Below are 23,940 nucleotides of genomic sequence, written 5' to 3'. Positions count from 1 at the left end.
GCGCCAAAAGAGAAGGACACGGGACGAGATGTTCTCCGAACTTATGGGCTGCTCCCGAGCCGAGGCGGCACAGCAGACCCACTGGAGGGAGAACATGTCGCAATACCAGCGATCACACAGCGAACGGGAGGACAGGTGGCGGCAGGAAGACCAGCAGGCGACTCAAACGCTGCTTGGACTAATGAGGGAGCAAACGGACACGCTCCGGCGCCTTGTAGATGTTCTGCAGGACCGGAGGCAGGAGGACAGAGCCCTGCTGCAGTCTCTCTCTAACTGCCCTCCCCCGCCACAAAGTCCCATCCCCCCCTCACCCAAAGTCCCAAGAAGGAGGGGCGGCAAGGGCTGTGAAAACAGTCACTCCACCCCTGCAGACTGCTCAAGTACCAGACTGCTCTCACTCCCAAAGTTTTGATAAGTCCTTTCCTTCACTCCAAAAGCACCTCACCCAAGCCCCCATCCCAGTGTCATCCCCTAACTGTGTAGTTAATAAAAAATATGTTTCTGTTAAATACTGTTTCCGTCAGGTTCTTTTAGAGGAGAGTGTGTCTGAAGGGGGGAAAGGGGGTTGGTAATTGGAGAGGACAGTCACCTTTACCAGGGTACAGACACGGGGGCAGGTTCAGCAGCAGGTCACACACACATTGCAGGCACTAGGCACCCTGGTCAGTCTGGGAGGTGGTTTTCATGTTCTGGGGGGGGGGGGGGGGGGAGGTTGTGTGTTTGTGGCGGGGGAGGGCGGTTACAGATCTTATGCAGCGGTCCTTAGCCTGGATGACAGAGCCACGCAGCAGGGGATCTGTAACCGTCCTCCCCCGCCACAAAGTCACATAGCCCCCACACACAGAGTCCCGAAGAGGAGGGGTGGCAGGCTCCGTTGAAACAACCAGTCCACCACTGCGGACCGCTCTAGGAGCAGGAGCCTGTCATTCCTCGAGTTTAGAAGTGTCCTTTCCATCACTACACCCGCTCCCCACCACAGTCTGCGTCCCAGTTTCAACACTTTACCACGAAACCCTTAATAAAGAAAACGGTGTTAATGAACAAAGTTCCATTTATTTTATTTTTAAAGGTGTGTTGGAAGGGGGGCAACGGGGTATGTAACTGGAGAGGATAGTCAACATTAAGTGGGTAAAGAAACGGGGGCAGGTTCAGCTTCTTTTTAAACAAACTTAATAGTCACAGGTTACCCTGCTCACTGTGGAACCTAGCTTTCAAAGCCTCCCGGATGCACAGCGCGTCCCGCTGGGCTCTTCTAATCGCCCGGCTGTCTGGCTGGGCGTAATCAGCAGCCAGGCGATGTGCCTCAACCTCCCACCCCGCCATAAACGTCTCCCCCTTGCTCTCACAGAGATTGTGGAGCACACAGCAAGCTGCAACAACAATGGGGATATTGGTTTCGCTGAGATCAGAGCGAGTCAGTAAGCTTCTCCATCTCCCCTTGAGACGTCCAAAAGCACACTCCACCACCATTCTGCACTTGCTCAGCTGGTAGTTGAAGAGTTCTTTTTCACTGTCCAGAGCGCCTGTATAAGGCTTCATGAGCCAGGGCATTAGCGGGTAGGCTGGGTCCCCGAGGATCACTATAGGCATCTCCACATCCCCAACAGTTATTTTGTGGTCCGGGAAGTAAATACCTTCCTGCAGCCGTCTAAACAGACCAGAGTTCCTGAAAACATGAGCGTCATGAACCTTGCCCGGCCATCCGATGTTGATAAAACGTCCCCTATGGTCCACTAGTGCTTGCAGCACCATTGAGAAGTAGCCCTTTCTGTTAATGTACTGGCTGGCCTGGTGCTCCGGTCCCAGGATAGGGATGTGAGTTCCATCTATAGCCCCACCGCAGTTTGGGAATCCCATCGCGGCGAAGCCATCTATGATGACCTGCACGTTTCCCAGGGTCACTACCTTTGAGAGCAGTACCTTAACGATTGCGTTGGCTACTTGCATCACAGCAACCCCCACGGTAGATTTGCCCATGCCAAAGTGGTTCGCAACTGACCGGTAGCTGTCTGCAAGCTTCCAGAGGGCTATGGCTACTCGCTTCTGGTCAGGGCTGCTCGCATCCGGGTGTCCTTGCGCTTCAGGGCAGTGGACAGCAACTCACAAAGTTCAAGGAAAGTTCCCTTACGCATGCGAAAGTTTCGCAGCCACTGTGATTCATCCCAGACCTGCAGCACTATGCGGTCCCACCAGTCTGTGCTTGTTTCCCAGGCCCAGAATCGCCGTTCCACAGCATCAACATGACCCATTGCCACCATGTCCACGGCGCGGGGTCCCGTGCTTTGCGAGAGGTCTGTGCCACTCTCAGACTTAATGTCCTCACCGCACTGCCGTAGCCTCCTCGCCCGATTTCTCAACATCTGCCTCTGAAAAAGGTGGATGATAAGGTGTGAGGTGTTGACAACGGCCATAACTGCAGCGATGGTCGCAGCGGGCTCCATGCTCGCAGTGCTGTGGCATCCGCGCTGTCACTCACCAGAAAAGTGCGCAAACTGATTGCCCGCCGGGAGTGACGGTTGAATGACGACAGTTACCCAAAACCACCCTCAACACATTTTTATCCCCAGCAGGCATTCGGGGCTCGACCCAGAATTACAACGGGCAGCGGGGACTGCAGGAATGTCGACGCTTGCCCCGTTAGTGTGGACTCACAAAGTCGAATTACTGTTCTTAGTGTGGATACACATGTTCGACTTTGTAATATCGGTTCCACTAATTCGATTTAAGTAAAACCGAACTACTCTCGTAGTGTAGACATACCCTTAGTTGGTTTATGGTGCTCAAAGCACATTGTTGTCCCCCATCTCTCTGTAAGGCACTTCACTACTGCGTTGCTTGACTACTTCACTCTGTGGTCATTATTAAATAGTTACAGGAAGAAGGGGAACATATTTAGAAATGTTTTCTAACAGTAGGCTGATTGGGTATACAGTATATTTCAGTTAGAAATACTGTACATCAGAAAGGAATTGAAGTTTGAAGACACTAGGTGAAGCCCAGTCTATTCTCCAAGCATCCTGTAGGAACAAGCACTTTTGAATTCGACTTCACAGAGCAACAGGCCCTCAAAAGTACACTAGAGTGGTGACATGAACATATCTGCAAGGAATGAAGTTGTCAAGCATTTCTTTCAGCCCTTAACTGAATTATACAGGGGATTGAATCAAGTATTACGGATTTGTAAAGCTTGACTTTAGTTTTGCAATTAAAGCTTTGTTTTTACCCTTTTACTGCTCTTTGTTGTAATAACCATAAACCTAACCTTTGAAATATCAGGTCCTTCCTTTTCTTGAAGATTACTACAAGATCTTTAAAGGATATACAAACCAAAAATAGTAACTGTGCTCTTTCATTACTTTATACACAAGGGGGAGGGAGTCCTGAATTTTTTCCCCTAACTACACTAGGAATTCAGGTTCTATCTAACTCGGAAGACTTAGGCCAGGTCTATGCTACAGACCTCTATCAGTGTAACTAAGTCGCTCAGGGGTGTGAAAAATCCACACATCTCCAACTTAACCCCCCTACACAGACAGTGCTATGTCCATGGGAGAGCTTCTCTCGTTGACATAGCTGCTGCCTCTTGGGTAGGTGGATTAACTACGCAAATGGGAGCTCTCCTGTCAGCATAGTAGCATCTTCACTAAAGCGCTACAGCAGCGCAGCTGCACCGTTCCAGTTGCACCGCTGTACGTGAAGACAAGCCCCAAGACTGGTGAAATATCGAGAGAAAAAGTTACGCTTGGGAGGGGAAGAGTTTAAGTCAGCCTGTTTAAAAGCTTTTAACAGCTAATTAACTTCAATGCTGAATTCACATTTGAGATTAGAGGTGTTTGTTAGATATTCATATGCTCACTGCTTCAAATAAAGTCTCACAATAAATATTCCCAGGACCTCTTGGTCTTCCTTAATAAGCATGATTTTTAAAAAAAGTTGATGATGTATAAAGAAAGGCTAAAGGTGCAAACTAAAGGGGATTTGAGCCTTTGCAGTTCACTGTTAAACCAGACTTTATCTGAGAAAAGTGACCGAGTACAGCCTATAAGTTGTTTCAGGCAAACAAAATTCACTATGAAAAATTATTTTCTTCCTTATTTTAATTTGAAACATCACATCACACTGCACTCCCTTCTTCAAAATACATTAAAGCAGTTATATATCAATGGTAAAAAAAGAAAGTAATGCAACGGTCACCTCTACTCAAGACTTGGCCAACCATCCCCTCAAAATGCCTAGATTCTTGATTGTTATGCCACTTTGTTTCAGTTCTTTATTCTTGAAAGTTTCTAGTCGAGATTCTATTTCACAAAACACAAAGCAACAGTAAACAAAATTACAAATCAATTTTTATTAAAGTAGATGACAGGTGTTTAGGCATCAGCAATAGTAACTTCCACTTCTACACCTGGTTCAATACTGATAGAAGTGATCTGCTTAACAATCTCAGAGGGACTGTGTAAATCAATGAGACGCTTGTGGATACGCATCTGGAAACGATCCCAGGTCTTAGAACCTTCACCACAAGGTGTTTTCCTAGTAGTGATTCGCAGTGTCTGTAACAGAAAGTGGAATAGTAACCAATAGATGAAGACAGATTGACAGATGTTTTGACTAAAATCAAAACTTTCTATAGCTCTAATGTAATTAAAATATTGCTTGCAGTCTTTTTTACATAGTTGTCAAAAATTAACTCTACTTATATCTTGATGGCCACCATCACCCCCTTTTCATAGCTGCCCAAGGAGTCTTAAGTCAAAAAGGGGAATGCAGGTAGGAAGCAGGTCAAAATCCTCTTCCGTATTTCTCTTCAGCATGTTTGGTATTTAACCATTTAGTCATGTTTATGCCAGCTACTAATCCATTAACTGGTTAGAGTTTAAACTGGATTTAATATATTTAATCAGATTGAGAAGGAGTGCAATTTTACTATTTGTAATTTACAAATAAAATCTTGTAGAATTAATCATGGTTTTCCTGCCTCCTAAACCGTAAGTACCTTTGTAGGCATGCGAACAGGTCCCTTCACTTTTAGATTCTTTTCCTTGGCACCTCTGATCAAATCAGCACAGACTGTAAAAGAATACACAACTGTTTAGAAAAGTTTTTTTTTTTTTTAATTGAATTAGATATTCCACTTCACATAAAATGTTGGCTCAGAATAGCGTAAATAACAATCATAGTAATTCAGTTTACAATTTATCCTCATAGCCAACTACATATGGAATAAACTGCTTACCCCAGAATTAGCAAGGTCACTTGTAATTTTACTTTTTAGGCCTGTCCACAATGGCATTTATACAGCGTTAGATTAACTAGTTAAAGACTTAAGAATTTAAACTAACATGGTTTAAACACATTTTGCTTTGAGAGCATAGCTATTTTAGAATAGTGTTCACAACACATAGCTAAAACATTGTTCAAGGGAGTTCATAGTTAAACCGTTTGGCTAGTATGAATAAAGTAAGTGTTTAACGCAGGTTAACATAAGTTTATTCCTTAGTTTGCTTTAGGTCACTGGCAGAGTAGGTCAATGGCTGTGGTAAAGAATTTTAAACACAATTTACAACTTCTGGGCTAATAACTTCAGTTGGCAACTTCCCTAATTGACAGGTTGTTTTGCAATATTTGAGACTTCAAATCATAAGCAACCCCCCCCCCCCCCCCAAAAAAAATGTACTTACCCTTCTCAAGGGACTTTACATTGCGACTCGTCAAGGTAATTCTAATTCGGTGAATTGCTACTTCCTGTTCCACAGGTGCTTTGCCACTATCTTTAAATGCCTGAAACATTAACATTATGAATATTAGAAATTACAGCCAAACTGGTCAGTATTGCATGTATGCTCCTTAAAGCATTCTACCTTCACTAAAATTGAAAACGTAGTTATAGACATAGCTAGTTTTTATAAAACTTTTATTAGAGTTCATATCAAAAGGATGTAGGTATGATTCTGAATGGGGGGGGAAAAGGAGGAAGAACAGGAAAGGGCAAGAATCCAGTTTCAGAGATGGCATTTTGTAAGTTACTCTAACAATTATCCACTTTGAAAAACAACAGAAGCGCCCCACACTGGCTTGTGTCTATATGGAACAGGTCATCTAGCCACTGACACCCCTCCAAAATAAATACTTTAATCATATAGGGCAAGTCTATACTACAAAATTAAGTTGATGCAAGTTATGTGGACATGCAGCCACTGCAGTAATTGAATCAGTGTTACACGTATACACTATGCTCCTTGTGTCAGCTATGCGTGTCCTCACCAGGAGCACTTGCACCAATTTAACTGCCAGTGTGGGGCATTGTGGGATGGTTTCTGAAAGGTAGCAGGTCTGTGTAAGCAACAGTGTCTACACTGACACATCAACCTAACTACATCAACTTAAGGGCTATGCCTTCCCAACTAAGTGGACGTAGTGGGAAAGTCACGTCGATGGGAGCTATATTTTAGTGTAGACACAGAGCAAGCTACTTTACATTGACCTAACTCTGTAGTGTAGACCGGGCCTTAGTACAGGGGTGAGCAACCTGTAGCTCCGGAGCCACATGTGGCTCTTCAGAGGTTAATATGGGGCTCTTTACATAGGTGCCAACTCCGGGGCTGGAGCTACAGGCGCCAACTTTCCAATACGCTACAGCGTGCTCACTGCTCAACCCCTGGGTCTGCCCCAGCCCGACTCCACTCCTTCCCCCAAGGCCCCCGCCCCTTCCCGAGTCTGGCGTGCCCTTGCTCCTCCTCCTCCCCTTGAGCCTCCTGCACACCACAAAACAGCTGATCACGGCTGGCAGGAGGCTCACCAATAGAAGTTGATCCAATAAAAATATTACTTCACCCACCTTATCTCTTTAAGCATATAGCGACATACAAATCTGTATTACAGTGTTAACCAGTGTTTGTTTCACAGAAAAAAATGAAAAAGAAAAATGCCTGTATCATGGGCGTAATCCAGCCAGGCAATAAAGAACAAAGGTGTGTGGTCAACAAATTATAGATGTGCATCTATCAGGAGGCTGAACATCAAATTCATTTGGGAAATGACAGCTACACTAGTATACTTGCTCTGACTTCTTGTGGTGGAAAAAGTGAATAATTAAGTAACAATAATTTAAAAAGAACAATCTAATGTATAACTTCTGCAATGTGCCACTTATCAGAGGGATCAGAAAGACAATCCCTGTATTAACTGATTTAGGTCACAATATACAATTATTTTATTGCAGCTATATTTTTATATAACTGGCAATCACCCTTTCTTTTGATGGTAGTATATACTAGGATTTTTTATAAATAAAGTACTTGTATTTATTTTGCAAATGGCACGGTGTTGTAATCCCATTGATGATATAAAGTTTAACAGCTAATGAAAGAGGTTTCTAGGGGCAGCAGAGGTACACCACATAGGACCCACCAATTTAATTTTTAAGGGCTATTTCAGGTTGACTTTCTAAAGCAGGTAAAACTACAGGGGAAACAAGATGCAACCACAAAAAAATGTTTTCATGATTTTCCAAGAATCCACCCCCCCCACACACAAACACACACTTGGAACTGGTAGCGGTTTGCAGGGAGGGGCAGACCTGGCAAAGCTCAGCGTGCAGCACAGGGAGGCCATTTCCCCAGCGCGGGGGTGTCTATTGGCTAGTGTGACCAGATATCCAAATTTGATAGGGACAATCCCGATTTTTGTCTTTTTCTTATATTACCCCCCACCCCCTGTCCCGATTTTTCACATTTGCTGTCTGGTCACCCTACTATTGGCCAAAGCTGGCAGGAGCGAGACCCGTGAGGGTCGTGGCCCAGAAACGTCCCCGAAACCCCCAGCTGTAAAGTGCTGTGTCGCCGCCGGCCAGTGGCTCCCGCCGCTTCCCCGTTAGCGCAGGCGGTCGCTAGGGCCTTGCCAGCCCGGCACCTCTGTCGAGATCAGCGCCAGGTAGAGGAGGAAGGCCCCGATGTAACAAACGATAGCGAGGCCGGGAGCCGCCGCCCCGCAGGGTTCGGGCGACAGGCTGGGAGCACACGGCGAGTAGAGGCCTAACAGAGCGCGAGCAGCCGCGCGGCAGCGCTACGCGCCCTTCCCCGGCCCGCTCCCACCCCGGCCCTGCTGGCACCGCCAGTACCGCTCCCCCCGCTCACCATGGCTGCACAGAGTCCTCCTGACCGACTTGTTCCCGGGCGGGGCGGGGCGGCCCAGCGAACAGCGGTGAGTCAGGAGCGGCGCGAGGGGCAGCGGCTGCGACGGAGTCACTCGCAGCAGAGACAGAGGGGGCGGGCGCGCGGCGCTTATATAGCAGCGCTCCATACGGGCATCGCGCGACCTCTGACGTCAGCAGGGCCGCGCCGCCCCTGCCTTGTGCTGGGGTCAGGCAGGCGAGGCTGCCCGCCTGAGAGACAGGGTAGCCCGCGGGGGCAGCGGGTCGGGGAGGGCGCTGCCCCCTCGGGCTGGGTAGGGCCGCCGGGCTCCCTCCGCGCTGTGGTGGCCGCCTGCTGAGCGGAGCAGCAAGACTGCTAGGGCATAATAAAGTCTGAGCCCGGGGGGCAGTTGTACTGCCTGTGTCATAGCGCAGCCCAGCGCACTTGAGCTGGGCGTCCTCCCTGAGCCCCTCTCCGCCCGGGGCTGCGGGGATGGAGGCGACTCGTAGTTGGCAGCCCCAGCACTGGGGTTGATAGTGGTGGCCGCAGCCAGGCTCGAGCCTTTGCAGGCAGGGGTGAGTTCGTGACAAAAATCTGTAAAGGCTGGGGTTAGTGAGGGCTCAAAGAGAGAAATGCCCAGAGCCTCACTGCCTGATTTTAAAAAGAAAATAACCTAAATTAACTGAACACGTGAATGTTTGGGGTGATTTGTGATTAGAGTTGGCACTCAGGGGGTTCTTAAAGGATTGTTATTGCATCATAGCCTCAAGCAGTTGATTTTGCCTAACAAAGCAAGGATGGAAAGATAAAAAAGATTGAACACTACCTCAGCCAGTCACAGTGACTTTGCTAGCGAAAAGTCGATGGTAGGAGCCGCTGTCAACCTGACAGCTTTTTAAATACAATTGGTCAACTTTTCCCACTTTTAAAGGGCCAAATCCTGCCCCCTTTGCCCAGCCACAGTATTTCAGTTTGGTGCTGTGGGTGGCTGCAGAGGCAGGAGGACACCTCCTCTACCTACACACACACACAGTACAAGAGCAGCAAGTACCCCACTCTCCGCCTTTGTACCAATCCTCACAGGGTAGATACAACATGGTTCCTTTCGCTTTAAATGTGTAGGCCTTTGCAAGATGGCAGTCTTAAATTGTTAAGATCTGGACTTTAAAAGTAGTAATTATAGCAAAAAATAATTCATTAAAAAGTCTCCCTCCTGTAAAGTAACACATTCTTTAAATGAAAGAACACTAGGCAAGTATTATTTGTTTATGTGACAGTAGTGCCTAATGCCCCAGTTGTGGATCAAGGCCCTTGGACTAAGTGCTGTTCAAACACATAGCAAAGAGGCAGACCCTGCCCCCAACAGCTTATAATCATTTTAAATTCCATGCTTGCTGAATAGAATTGGCTGTCGGAGGAACAATAACGCCTTGCTCTACATGCTAACTTGCTTTAAAGGATGATGAACCTGTTCCTGTCTATTCATGCAAAGTATTTATATTATAGCCACTACTATACTATCTAGGGGCAAAAAGAAATATCAGTTAGCATCAAGTTAAAGCCCGGCTGGACCCTGCTCCATTTAGTCTTGGATTTATCTACTTAAAAAATCAAGTATAAGTCACCTTTCCCTTTTAGTATCCTGTTGCTTCTGATATTGTAAGAAGATTTCTACTAAAACAAGAGTTCTGTGGTAAGACTGGAAGTTGGTCAGGCTGAGGCGCCGCAGGCTCTTACTCATGTACAAATACTTATTACTGAGAGTACTCCAGCTTCTGAAACCCTCACTATGGACCTTGGTGGTTTTATCTTCCTTGTTAAGTATAATCATCCCAAGTCATGAATTCTTGGATTTTTAAGGCCTGCAGAGACCATTGTGATCTAGTCTGACCTGCATAACACATACCATAGATTCCTTGAATTAATTCCTGCTTCAAGATCAATAGCTGTAGTTGAACTAGAGCAGGGCTGCGCAACCTACAGCCTGCAGACTGTACACAGCCCACCAAAGCATTTCCTAAGGCCCACAGCCTGCTTCAACACCGTATACTAACAACTGATTCAGTAGGGTTTTGTCATCACGTTTACATCATCATTTTAGTTTACACTGGTGTGTAAAAAAGACAATACTGTACATAGAAACTATCTAAATAAATACAAAACAAGCTGAACTTAAACTATAAATCAATATAGGTGACTAAATCTTACTAAAGTTTGTGGAATCTGTTTGGCTCACACAAACAGGTTTATGTGGCCCTCCTATGTAATGAGGTTGGGCACCACTGAACTAGAGCACATCTTTTAAAGAAACATCAAGTCTTGATTTTAAAGTTTCCAGTGATGGAGTATCAACAACAACATTTGCTATTTTATTCTACTGGTTAATTACACTCCCTTAAAAAATTGCACCTTATTTTGGTATGAATTTGTCTAGCTTCAACTCAGTTGGATCTTGTTATACCTTTGTATACTGGATTGCAGATCCCTCTAGTGTAAAATTTCTGTTCCCCCTCTAGATACTATAGGCTAATCAAATCACCCCTTTGCCTTCTCTTTAATAAGCTAAATAAATTGAGCTCCTTAAATCACTATAAGTCCTGCTTTCCAATCCTTAACCATTCTCCTGGCTCTTCCCCGAAACCTCTCTGAGATATCAACAGTCTTCTTGAATTAACACCAGAACTGAACACAGCATGCCATTAGCAGTCACAACCCTGTCAAACACAGAGGTAATATAGCCTTCCTATTTGAAATTCCACTGCTTATACATCCCAGGCTTGCACTGGTCCTTTAGCCACAGTGTTGCCATGGGCGCTTACGTTCACCTGATTATCCACTATGACCCACACATCTTTTTCAGAGTGTCTGCTTGCCAGGATAGTCCCCCCCCCCCTCCTGTAAATGAAACCTACATTCTTTGTTCTGAGATGCCATACTTGGTGAGGACCTACCAGCACCCAGAATGTGATTTTGACACTTTGCGAGATCCAGGTGCAGAAACCTTTGAAGTGCACAATGAGGAGGGAGTAGGGGAGGATAAAGAAAGGGACACAAACCATTCAGCGAGCCAGGTGTTGTTCGAAACTCAGCTGGCATCAAGACAGTCTTGCTGGGTGAGCACTGATGAGCTTGATGATGACAGGGAAGGGAACTCAGCTAAGTGTAGAGATGTATTGTTCCTTATAAGCAATTTTTTTAAACCTTTTTGTGCCCAAAACCTCCCCTCCCTCCCTCCGTCCCACCCATCCACTCTTCTCTTTATTAAAATGGTACCCATCCCATTCATGATTTAGATAACTTGTAAAATGTTAGAAATTAAAAAAAATAAATAATAATATGGCAGTCCAAGTTACACAGCCTGCAGCATCAGATCACTGTCCCGTGGTTGGGTAGAGGTGGCATCCGCTTCTCCTTGTTAAGCTAGCCAGGGGGCCATGCAAAGTATTTTGCTTATCTCAACGGGGTGCTCCTTGTATCCTCTTGAACAAACTCGAAACTTTCATGGAGATACTTTGCAGCCTTCTCCCGAATATTGTGAAGGATGACTATCACAGGGGAAGAAACAAGGCAGAGACATTCCCACACCATTCTGCGATGAATTTTGCAGACACCATTTCAACAGGCTAGCAGCATATGGGCCCAGGCGGCTTCGCGATGTCAGTGGCAGCCAGGTCCTCTGGGAGTGAGATATCAGACAAAATCACCACTGCCTATGAAAATATTCTCAATATTCACTCCATTTTCCCATTACCGACACAGAGGGGCACCCAATGTCTAAACCTTCCATGCAACAGTCCTCCACCACTCCCACTAGTCCATTCTCACCATTGCTTGAGCTGCAAATTTATGTAACAAGGGGCTCTGAAGCTAAAGTGAAAAATAGCATTTCTTATTAGAGGTCTTTTTTAGGAATAGTGTAAGGGAGTTTTTAGACATTTTACTTTTTGTGACTGTAAATCTAAATCTAATTCTGTATCTGTTTGTTTTAATCAGCAGTCTCTGGCATGGTGGCCTTAAGAGATGCCCCATCTACGCCTGCTGAACATTTGACCTTGATCAGGTGAAAAGAAGTGGATCAGGAAGGATATGTTCTGTGAGATCCTCCAGTCCTGTACAGCTGCTGATTGTGAGCACAGGGATTGGAGGGGCCAAATGGCCGAGAGTAGCTGGAAGAACCAGGAACGGACAGAGTGGTTACTGAAGGAATGACAAAGGGACAAAGAGGTACTTCAGTAATTTCACCAGGACATAATAGCTTTGCTCAAGCAACAAACACAGATGTTGCAGAAAATTATTGTGCCAACTACCCCAAGACTCCATACATAGCACTGCCTTTCCGACTCATTGAAAACTCCATTTGCTGCTTCCTGTACCCCCAACATCACAGGTTGCAGCATGACATGAACCCTGTCCTCTAATCACTCTGTGCTAAGGGAAAATAAGGACAACCATGACTTACACTACAGTGTACTACTTGTTTTTAACATTAAAAAACATATTACAATGTTTCATTCATATGCAAACGTTAATTGTTTACTTATTTTTTATAAGTTTGGGTCAGCCTCTTACAGTGCTTCTGTATTTGCACTTGAGCTTTGTTTCCTGTTTATATTCACCAAATAAAATTGTTTTTGAAATTCAACATATACTTGTTTGTACCAAGCATAAATGCCACATTACAACATTAATAAGGGGAGTCAATAACCCTTGACCGTACAATGACCATATTCAAGCTCTGCGTGCACAAAGGCACACAAGTTCAGAAAAGTATCACACAACACTGCTCTGGCTGACTGTTAAAATGTTATTTTATAGCCTCCTCAACCATATAACTCCATCATTGGCTCTTAATAGCCCTGTCTGCCTGTTCAAATTCAGCAGAGAGCCAGTCCACCTCTCCCCTCATGGAAGCCTTTTCCCCTTTGCCTCAGAAATATTATGTAATACAGAACATGCAGCAATAATGATAGGAATGTTTGCCTCACTGAGATCAAATCTAGCCATTAAATATCACTACTGAGCTTTAAATCTACCAAAAGCACATTCAACAGTCATCCTGCACCTGCTGAGCTGGTATTTAAATATTTCCCTGGGTCTGTCGAGGTGGCCAGTGTAGAATTTCAAGAGACAAAGGAGCAAGGAGTAGACTGAGTCCCCCAAAATCACTATGGGCATGTGGGAGTCAGGGGAAAATATCCCCGCTAGCAGCCTTTGGAAAAATCCTATGTTCTTACAGATGCAAGCATCATGCATCTTCCTTGACCAGCCCACAATGAGCCACTAGCACTTGCGTAACATGGAAAAGTGCCCCTTTGGGTTTAGATACTCACTGGCAAGATGGGTTGGGGCCTCCAGCTCAGCTCAGGCTGCTGCTCTCTCCTTAGCTATGCCCTACTGTGGCTCAGGCAGCTCCAGCTCCATGGAGGACAGGCCCCCGGGCTCCTCACTCCCTCATTGGCCTGCCTACCCAGCCAATCAGGCTGACCTGAGCCTTGGCATCTCTCCATTGGCCCTGGGGACTGCAAGTATCAGGATCCTGATTCCAATTCGTCCTTCCCTTTTCTTTTGGTATTGGATGAGGGCCAAACAAACCCACAAAGTTTTAGTAAGTGACCTTAGGAGACAGCCTGCTGCCTTTTTCACCATCTGGAGTTTTTGTGACCTTGATCGCAAGCTTTGGGTAAAGAGTTATAGTCCCATGTTGAGGTGACCAATCACAGTAGTTTGGTCTTTAATACTAAGCAATATAATTCCCTGGCACATCAGATGTGGAAGAAGGTATTTCTTGATATTTGAAGTGCCTACCTATCAAGAAGTAGCCCAAGGCATCACACTATCTTAATGACTAGAGGGCTAATGCTCTCAATAGAAAGCCTCAATAGAGCATCTCATCTAGCTTCTCTCAATTGTTTTCCTCATCTTATCAACAACTTCCTTATTTCCTGCACTTACTTGAACCAGTTGTTTTTCAGGCCCTCAGCATTTTTTCAGGCACTGGGACCTGTGTGAAAGTGTTGTCTGTGGCTGCTGAGAGAGAGATTTAAGATAAGGTGTCACGAGCACATTGGTGCTACTGGAACATTAGAGCAGCATATTGGTGGCATCTCACACTTACCTAACATGTAGATGTTAATAAAAAGAAAGGGGAAAGGTTTATACTCTGTGAGATTCAACATATCATACCCTTGAGGAAGAACAGTAGGTACTTTTCCCAACTCTTTGGAATCTGGTTGAGAGGAGAGATCGAAGCCAGGTCAATGATGCTCCACCTTTTGTGACCTATATTACGCACACTATGGCTTAACAGAAGCAAGCAGGAATAGTAAAAGGTCAGGTAAAGCTTAGGACTCAGAAGAAAATGAGATGTGTTGGTGTTCAAGCTCTGATTAGAAACAGGAACTAAATTGAAGAAATCATTACCCGGAACAGCTGTCTGGATCAATGTAGCATGAAAATGATCCAAGAGGCATCAAATATTAAGAAGTTTGAGTTTCAAAGGGCTTACCCACTTCTCTCTGAAAAGTTAATATAGCAAAGAAGCAGCTGTAGTCTACCATTTAAATTAAGAGATTGTGGTTAGAAGAAAAAGCAACTGTAGAGTCTGTACTGTGGTCTCACACAGCAGTGCAGTTAAGAGCTTCTGGATCTGTGTAGCACAGTTCCTAAGCTTTTCTTTGACTTACACTGAATCTTACCACAGTAGTTCAGAAAATGCATACTTAATAAAAGCATATTTTCTACATTCTCATGCACACAATATATAGACAATTCTGTTTCTACAACATGAGAGAACATGGATTATTTAGCATCTCATGACATGCATCAATGTATTTCCCCCTTTTATTTTACCATTTAAACTACCATTTTAGTTGTCCTGCAAACAAGAACTAAAAGAAACACTTATGCCTTCCAATTCCACATGCCTGCCTCCACCTATATAGAATTAAACTGATGACAACAGGAGTTCCATCCACAAAACAGGATGAAATGTTGGGTTTGCACGTTTATCACTGAAAGAGAAGTTATCGTTGTCTTAAGGGCTTAGAAGACTGGTCAACTAGTTCAACTATTTAAGCAAATAGAGCTAAATCCTGAAGTATACGTAGAAGGTCGTTTGGGGCATGATAAGCACTTACTGCCATATAAAAAAAAAAGTGTTGCTCATTTTTGCTCTTTTTTATTTTTTGCAAGCCTAATATTTGTCTTGATGAGCTAGCTCTTGGAGTCATGTGACTATGTAATTTTTTAAAAAGCTTTAATTTTAAAAAATTTTCTAACCCCCATGGCTGCAGAGAAAAGCTTTGGAACCGGACAACTCAAAAGCTAGTAAGAAAATAAGAACTGAAAAGTATTAGTCTCATGTCTTTGAATGCTTGCATATGGCAATGCTACATTAACTGTGAATCAGGACAGTCAATTTCCACATGCAAGGTGAGGAAACTGCAGAGGTTATAAAACTTACTCCCCAATCTATAGCAGCCCGATGCATATCCTAGGATCAATTCCTGCAAAGACTTGCAAACACTTAACTTTACATACAAGCAGTCCCAATGAAACAGAGCCTATTCACAGTGCATAAAGTTAAGCACGTGTAGGTCTTTGCAGAATTGAGGCTCTGCTCTGGCTACTTTTCCATCTGGATCTTCAGGCAGTACTGCAGCTGCTATGCTGCTCTAGTGCAGTGTAGTTGAGGCTCAGTTCTTTAATGTTCTCTTGAGAGAAATTGCTGTGAGGGTTTGTCCTCCATTTATAGGGTGGGGCATATATTGATCTTCGGGTTGATGCAACCCCTGTTCTCACTGCCATTCCCATTTTGAAACAGCTCAGAGATCGCTTTATACACTGTGTGAACCATTCAGTTTCACGGTCAAGGGAAGGGGGGGGTCTCCCATACACTCTCTCCCCCCCCCCCCAAATCTCTCCTCCTCCTGGAATTTAGGACGCACTGCCTCCCAGCTGTGGTCCCTCAACACCCTGCTGTCAGTCACTGGCTGTCAGGGGTGATGGAACAGCTTTTATAGTGGGGTTGCTGAGAGCCATTGAACCAAACTGTAAACCCTGTATACAATGGAAACCACTTCAAGCCAGAGGGTGCAGCAGCACCCTTAGTTCCAGCATCTATCTAGTTGGGTTTGGAGGAAGCTGAACCTTACTTAAGCCTCCTTATATTTCTGAAGTTTTAGAAGATTTTGCTGTGCAGAAAACAAAACTTAACTGTTAAAAGAAAAATAAAACAAATGAAACTATGACAGGCAACCATCTCCAGGCACCTCATTGTCACTCTATGTGGCTCTGCAGCTGCAGTGCTCTCGGGTCCCTGTTGGTTCTTATAAGAATTTACTGTCAGGCCAGAACACCAAAAAAAAACCCCTCCCCCCTTGCCCCAATCCACTCTCTTTGTGGGGTCCATTTATTAAGTCTTTTATGGTATTTCAAGTTAGCCCTTAGTGCTCAAGTCCAGCCTTTATTCCCCTTGAATCAGGGTTCCCACTGTCCTTTGTCTGGGCCTGGGTGATTCTTTGGGTAGGTTTCCCCTACTTGAATCAGCAGAGCGGGACAGGTTATGGACTTTTTTGTTCTCTGGCACTTCCATGGAAAAAAAAGTTTTGTTTTGGATCAAACCAAAAATAAAATTTTTAGAAAATCAAAAAAAGGGAACAATTTTTTTTAAATGAGGTCACATAACTTAGACCAGTGGTTAGGGCATCTATGGGGGAGGCCTAGGTTCAATTTCTTTGTCAGGATTACTGGCTTAGTGGATAGGGGAGAAGCAGTAGATCTGATATCTTGATTTTAGTGAGGGTTTTGACACAATCCCACATGACCTTCTCATAAGCAAACAAGGGAAATGCGGTCTAGATGAATTTACTATACAGTGAGTGCACAAGTGGTTGGAAGACCACAGTCAAAGAGTAGTCATCAATGGTTTGTCGTCAAACTGGGAGAGCATATTTAATGGGGTCCTGCAGGGGTCAGTATTGGGTCTGGTATCGTTCAGTAGCTTCATTAATGACTTGGATAATGGAGTAGAGGGTATGCTTATAAAATTTGCAAATGACACCAAGATAGGAGGGTTTGCAAGCACTTTGGAGGACAGGACTAGAATTCAAAAGGACCTTAAATTGGAGAAATAGTCTGAAATCAACAAGATGAAATTCAATAAAACAAGTCCAAAGAACTTCACTTAGGAAGAGAAAAAAAATCAAATGCTTAACTACAGCATAGGGAATAACTGGAGAGGTGGTAGTATTGCTGAAAAGGATCTGGGGGTTATAGTGGATCATAAATTGAATACGAGTCAACAATATGATGCAGTTGCAAAAAAAAAAAAAAGGGGGGGGGGGCTAATATTCCCTGGTGTATTAACAGAAGTGTCTTACATATAATACAAGAGGTAATTGTCCTTCTCTACTCAGCACTGGGGAGGCCTCAGCTGGAATACTGCAGCCATTTGTGGGCACCCCCCTTTAGAAAAGATGTGGAAAAACTGGAGTCCAGAGGAGACTAACAAAAATGATAAAAGGTTTAGAAACTTGACCTATGAAGAAAGGTTAAAAAAAACTGGGCATGTTTAGTCTTGAGAAAAGATAACTGAGGGGGGAACCTGGTAACAGTCTTCAACTATATTAAGGGACCTTATAAAGAAGAATTTGATCAACTGTTCTCCTTGTCCACTGTAGGTAGGACAAGTAGTAATGGGCTTAATCTGCAGCAAGGGAGATTTAGGTTAGATATGAGAAAAAACTTTTTAAGGATAGAGAAGCACTGGAATAGGTTTCCACAGGAGGTTGTGGAATCCCCATCATTGGAGGTTTTTAAGAACAGGTTGGAGAAACGCTTGTCAGAGCCATCTAGGTTTATCCCATCCCACCTCAGCACAGGCAGCTGGACTTGACTTCTTGATGTCCCTTCTATCCCTATGTTTGTATGATTCTACGAATTCCCCCCTCTACCTGATGTGGAAGAGAGATTTGAACTTGGGTGTCCCAAAACTAGGAGTGGCCTAGCCACTGAGCTAATCTGATGGGGGTCTTTTTCAATCTCCCCCGTGCACTTGTTTCACTTTGTGTACAGAGTCATGGCACTAAGGATTAGAACTAGGGTCTCCCACATCAACAGGGCCAGACATTCTTACTCTTTCCATGGTCTAAATGACTATAAATTGCAGTGAAGAGGCATGTGAGCCAGAGAAAGAAAGAACAACACCCTAGCTATCCAGGTTCACAGTGCATTATCTGGGTTCATGAAGGTAAAACATTTTCACTCCACCTGCCATAGCCACGTCAGGATTTGAGCCTATGACCTCCTGCATTAGGAGCAAGAAGCCATACCCTTATGCCACCAGCAGCAAAACTTTAGGTAAGCTTATTTTTTGAGTAAATAGAAGTTTGCTGCTGGTCTCATAGAATCAGAATATCAGGGTTGGAAGGGACCTCAGGAGGTCATCTAGTCCAACCCCCTGCTCAAAGCAGGACCAATTCCCAACTAAATCATCCCAGCCAGGGCTTTGTCAAGCCTGACCTTAACAATCTCTAAGGAAGGAGATTCCACCACCTCCCTAGGTAACCCATTCCAGTGCTTCACCACCCTCTTAGTGAAAACATTTTTCCTAATATTCAACCTAAACCTCCCACACTGCAACTTGAGACCATTACTCCTTGTTCTGTCATCAGGTACCACTGAGAACAGTCTAGATCCATCCTCTTTGGAACCCCCTTTCAGGTAGTTGAAAGCAGCTATCAAATCCCCCCTCATTCTTCTCTTCTGCAGACTAAACAACACCAGTTCCCTCAGCCTCTCCTCATAAGTCATGTGCTCCAGCCCCCTAATCATTTTTGTTGCCCTCTGCTGGACTCTTTCCAATTTTTCCACATCCTTCTTGTAGTGTGGGGCCCAAAACTGGACACAGTACTCCAGATGAGGCCTCACCAATGTCGAATAGAGGGGAACGATCACGTCCCTCGATCTGCTGGCAATGCCCTACTTATACAGCCCAGAAGGCTGTTAGCCTTCTTGGCAACAAGGGCACACTGTTGACTCATATCCAGCTTCTCGTCCACTGTAACCCCTAGGTCCTTTTCTGCAGAACTGCTTCCTAGCCATTTGGTCCCTAGTCTGTAGCAGTGCATGGGATTCTTCCGTCCTAAGTGCAGGACTCTGCACTTGTCCTTGTTGAACCTCATCAGGTTTCTTTTGGCCCAATCCTCTAATTTGTCTAGGTCCCTCTGTATCCTGTCCCTACCCTCCAGCGTATCTACCACTCCTCCCAGTTCAGTGTCATCTGCAAACTTGCTGAGAGTGCAGTCCACGCCATCCTCCAGATCAGGGGTCAGCAACGTTCGGCACGCAGCTCGCCAGGGTAAGCACCCTGCCGGGCCGGGCCAGTTTTATTTACCTGCTGACGCGGCAGGTTCGGCCGATCACGGCCCCCACTGGCCGCGATTCGCCGTCCCGGGCCAATGGGGGCGGCGAGAAGCCACGGCCAGCACATTGCTCGCCCGCGCCGCTTCTCGCCGCCCCCATTGGCCCGGGACGGCGAACCGCGGCCAGTGGGGGCCGTGATCGGCCGAACCTGCCGCGTCAGCAGGTAAATAAAACTGGCCCGGCCCGGCAGGGTGCTTACCCTGGCAAGCCGCGTGCCGAACGTTGCCGACCCCTGTTCCAGATCATTAAGACAAGTAAAATGCTTAAGAGTTCTATGGAATGCCCATTCTTAAAGTTACCCAAGTTTCTATTTAACAGGGTACAAGATAGAATAACCAGGACAGTTTGCAGTTCTCCAGTAATTTCTTTTTGCCATATACCTATCTGCTCAGTACATGTAAGTTAGCAGTATTTTTAAAATAAGGCTTTAGTATATGAGAGATGAATAATAGATTAGTATGCCACCAGCAATACCTGGATACTGCATTTTTCAGTCTGGATGTTTGTCTCATCACCATGTTGCTGAGACAATTATCAGAGGATTTTGTATCACATTTCTTATTTTCATAATATTATAACCCTAATGAACATGCCACGAAAATATTTTTTCTGATCAGGCAATTTTAGGGATACCGATACTCAATATTTATGTATTTTATGGTATTCCTAGAGCTTTCAAACAGGACTTTTTTTCTGGAGTCTTCAGTTCTGACTCATTTAAAAATGAGTCTCCCCTCTTCCCAGACAAACTCAAAAGAAAAAAAAAATACAAGTCTAGTCTTACAAAAATCCCACTACTCCTTATTTTAGTCTGTCCACTTTTTCCTAGTAAACCCACATATTTTCTTTTATAAAAAAAGGAAGGTAAGGAATACTCATGTTCCACAATAACCTTTCACTAGTTGTGACTGTTCTAAGGCTCTCCTCAGAGACCACCCAGAGTGTACTTCATTTCTTCATTGACCTCCTTTCTGAAAACTTCCAGCAGGCATATTTCCTGTTCAAAAGAGGAGTCCCTTGTGTGCTCACATGAAGAACTGCTTTAAATATATTCCCGTTAAAAGATTCCGACTATGAGAAGAATTCTCTAGTTTTGTTCTTAAAGGCAAATATGCATACTAGACCATGTAAGGATACAAAGCTTGAGCCACCTTTTCAGATGGAAGTAGAACTTTGAGTTACTATAAATAAATGAAAGAAGGACATTAAGAGTTACAGTTTCACCAACTGTCACTGGTCAGGGCAACTGCACCCCTCCCCCCCCCCCAATGTCCCTCAGGCTTCCAGACCCTCAGCTGTCACCTCTCTGGGGTGGAGACCCCCCACCCCATCTCTCCCTCTCCTGATCAAGGATTTTCTGGGCTGCACAGTACCCTGCCTACACTATTACTCCCATCAAGCCAGACTGCCTAAACAGGCCAGCATCTGCATTTTACTGTCCTCCCAGAGTCTATAAATGGCATAATTGCCCAGTTATAAGCTGACACACAATTCTTTCTAAGCAAGCACATCTATTCTAAAGGTGAAAGCTTTAGAGAGAAAACATTTAAAGCAATAAAAACCTACACACATACTAATAAGCTTACTAGAGATCACCCTCCCCCACCCAGAGGTCCAGAAGGGGCTCTGGTAGGAGTCAGTTCTTCAACCCCCACCAAGGGATTTTCTGCAATTACGAATTCATAACAGCTTTATCTCAGAACAAACACGCCCCTGAATAGGTTAGTTTTTCCTTTATATGGCTTGGGGCTTTGATTTTCAGATTCTGGGAATGAGTAATCAGCAGACAGTCATCCCCTCCTCAGGGCATAGTTGCAAAAGTCTGGGTTTTTTTGCATAACTGGAAGTGGGAATCTGCATTCACCTCTACTAGAGATGCCACTAGTCAAGCATCTCTTGACCCTGTTTATCCCCAAAGTCCATTCTTGTCTGGTCCATTGATCAATACAGTCCTCCGAAGTTCATAACACTTCCCAGGGCTCACACTAATACGCAACCTTTGCATTTAATACAATCGACTCCAAAGATACTTAATTCAATAAGGTTTTTCAAGGATATTGCAGGAAATTGCCATATCTGTCACACTAATGTCTTCTATTAATTGGATGGGCTACTTCTAGCAGAATCTGAAATTCAGGTATGGGACACCACACTCTTGCTATCCACATAAGTATAGCTTACTAATAATTATTTCTGGCTGTTCTGATTATCCATTAATATTTTGTTTCTATTACATGCATCATTATATTGCTTGTAGGTCTCACTATTAATAAGGTGCATGCTTTACATTAATTGGAAATTTGTAATTGACCACATGAAAGAGTTAAAGTGTGAGATTTGCAGAAGTGCTCAGTTTTGACCTAACTCTTCTCCCAATGCCGATTATGGTAAAAAACAGATCCCATATGTAGGTCCTGATCCTGTCAAGACTCACAAGAGTCTAATTTTACTACTGTGAGTAGTCTAGTTGAAGTCAGTGGTGGTAAATTTAAGGATGTTTGCACGTCTTGGCAGGACCAGGACTTCATGCATACTGCCTCACCAGCACACAAGATCAAGGAAAAAGAATTTATTGTTGTTAAGCAACAGTAGATTCTTTACAAGATAAAGTTTCTAGTTATGGTATTTATATCCAGGGGAACCCCCTGAAAATTGTATATTGCTTTAACGTGACATGAAAAAGCAGAAGCTTAGTCCATTAATTCCAGCTGATCTTGGTTACAACACCAATGCAGATGCCAGTTTTCACACTTCCATGTAAATACACCACTTGGTACATTTTCCCCAAAACAAAGTTGATTGATACTTCACAACAACTGTTAGCTCCAATTGTACCCGCTGCACTTCTGCTTCACAGAAGGAACACAGGCAGGTGCATCCCCTACAGTAGTGAGCTGCACAGTATCAAAGTGAAAACCACATGTGGTGCAGTTAGGGTCTGTAACACATGCAACTGTAACTTAATGATTGGATACCCCCAAAGGAACTATAGCACATGATGATTTTTCCTTTGTCACCATGTACTAACAAAGCCAGTTTGTTGGTTTTATCTTAGACTGCAAGCTTTTTGAGGCATGAAAGGTATTATCTATAGAAGGCATCATATAAATTATAGCACTTTACCAATAAAACGTTTTAAACTATTTTAAAAGATTGTGTTTCTCTTAAGAGGAAGAGAGAAATTTACATTTAAAGTGTTTGTCTAAGCTTCAGATGACAAGATCCATTAGCACGGAAGAGCATTCACAGCAGTGACCGGGGAATGGAAGAGAAAAATATGCAGTATTAGATCTCTTAGGGATTCATAATGGAATACAGAGCCTTCCACCATTCTGCCCAGATTAGTAGTGACTAAAGGCTATTACTATCTGATGGCAGTTAGATGACCTGCCTGAAGCAAGTCTGTGATCTCAGTCCAATCCCCAGTAGAAAGGAGTCCAAGGAACCCAGCTGGTTGGAAGGTTTGCATAAGGACCCGACTCTGTCCAATGGAAATGTACCTACCCCACCCACATAACAGAAATTCCAATTTGAAAATTGTGTTTAAGAACCATTCTGAAAATATACTTCCAGTAGGAGAGTGTTGCTGGCTTGTGCCACCCTATGTGACCTGGACAATTTTTTTTTTTAAATGCTGCTTGTAACTGCAGCAGTTAAACATTTAACTTTTTCAAAGTTCAGTACAAGCATTACATTTTCAAACCTAAAGAATATGTTTTACAACAAAAGTTTTGGCCTGTCTAAAAGTTTTAATCCTTGTTAATAGGACTGGTTTTATTTAGTAAATTAAGAAAACCCTTTAATTTCTCACTTCATTCACTTTATTTGCAGAAATGACATAACCAGGTGTGTTTCTGGTGAGGTATCTCAGGGACTGGTTCTTGGATGTACACTATTTAACATTTAACTATTTAACATTGTTATCAATGACCTGGAAGGCAATAAAATTCATCACTGAAAGTTTGTAGAGGACACAAACATTAAGGAAGTGGTAAATAATGAAGAAGAGAGGCCACTGATATAGACCAATCCAGATCACTTGGTACATTGGACGCACACAATATACATTTCAATAGGGTTAAATGTAAATATATACATCTAGGAACAAAGACTGTAGGCCATACTCACAGGATGGGAAACTTTATCCTTGGAAGAAGTGACTTTGAAAAGGATTTGGGGGTTGTGGTGGATAATCAGGCTGAACATGACCTCCCAGTGCAACGCTGGGGCTAAAAAGGCTAACACAATCTTGGATCCATAAACAGGAGAATCTCAAGTAACAGTAGAAAGATAATTTTACCTCTGTATTTGGCACTGGTGTGACCACTGCTGGAAGACTTTGTTCAGTTCTGATGTCTACAATTCTCAAGGATGTTGATAAATT

The 23,940-nt window shown here is 44.0% G+C and overlaps 1 protein-coding gene and 1 non-coding gene across 2 annotated transcripts; both read right to left on the bottom strand.

Moving 5' to 3' along the window:
- Positions 1-4,329: 4,329 nt before the first annotated feature.
- Positions 4,330-8,270, bottom strand: RPS20 (ribosomal protein S20). The gene is made up of 4 exons (XM_065397954.1): positions 8,136-8,270; positions 5,682-5,781; positions 4,997-5,070; positions 4,330-4,553 (listed from the first exon to the last, which is right to left on the bottom strand). Exons 1-4 carry the CDS (start codon positions 8,136-8,138, stop codon positions 4,371-4,373), a joined length of 360 nt encoding a protein of 119 aa, XP_065254026.1. The 5' UTR covers positions 8,139-8,270; the 3' UTR covers positions 4,330-4,370.
- LOC135875359 (small nucleolar RNA U54) lies at positions 5,147-5,211 on the bottom strand. Its single transcript, XR_010561232.1, has one exon. It is a non-coding gene; the product is annotated as a small nucleolar RNA U54 (small nucleolar RNA).
- Positions 8,271-23,940: the final 15,670 nt, after the last annotated feature.

This window comes from Emys orbicularis, chromosome 2, assembly GCF_028017835.1.
Source record: "Emys orbicularis isolate rEmyOrb1 chromosome 2, rEmyOrb1.hap1, whole genome shotgun sequence".
NCBI classification, from domain to species: domain Eukaryota; kingdom Metazoa; phylum Chordata; order Testudines; family Emydidae; genus Emys; species Emys orbicularis.
This window is presented reverse-complemented; position numbering and strand designations above follow the sequence as displayed.

Coding starts and splice junctions, on each gene's coding strand:
- RPS20 (XM_065397954.1), bottom strand. Junction 5,071..5,681: donor TGTAAAGTCCCTTGAGAAGG/GTAAGTACATTT, acceptor ATTCTTTTACAG/TCTGTGCTGATTTGATCAGA. Junction 4,554..4,996: donor CTGTTCGCATGCCTACAAAG/GTACTTACGGTT, acceptor TTTCTGTTACAG/ACACTGCGAATCACTACTAG.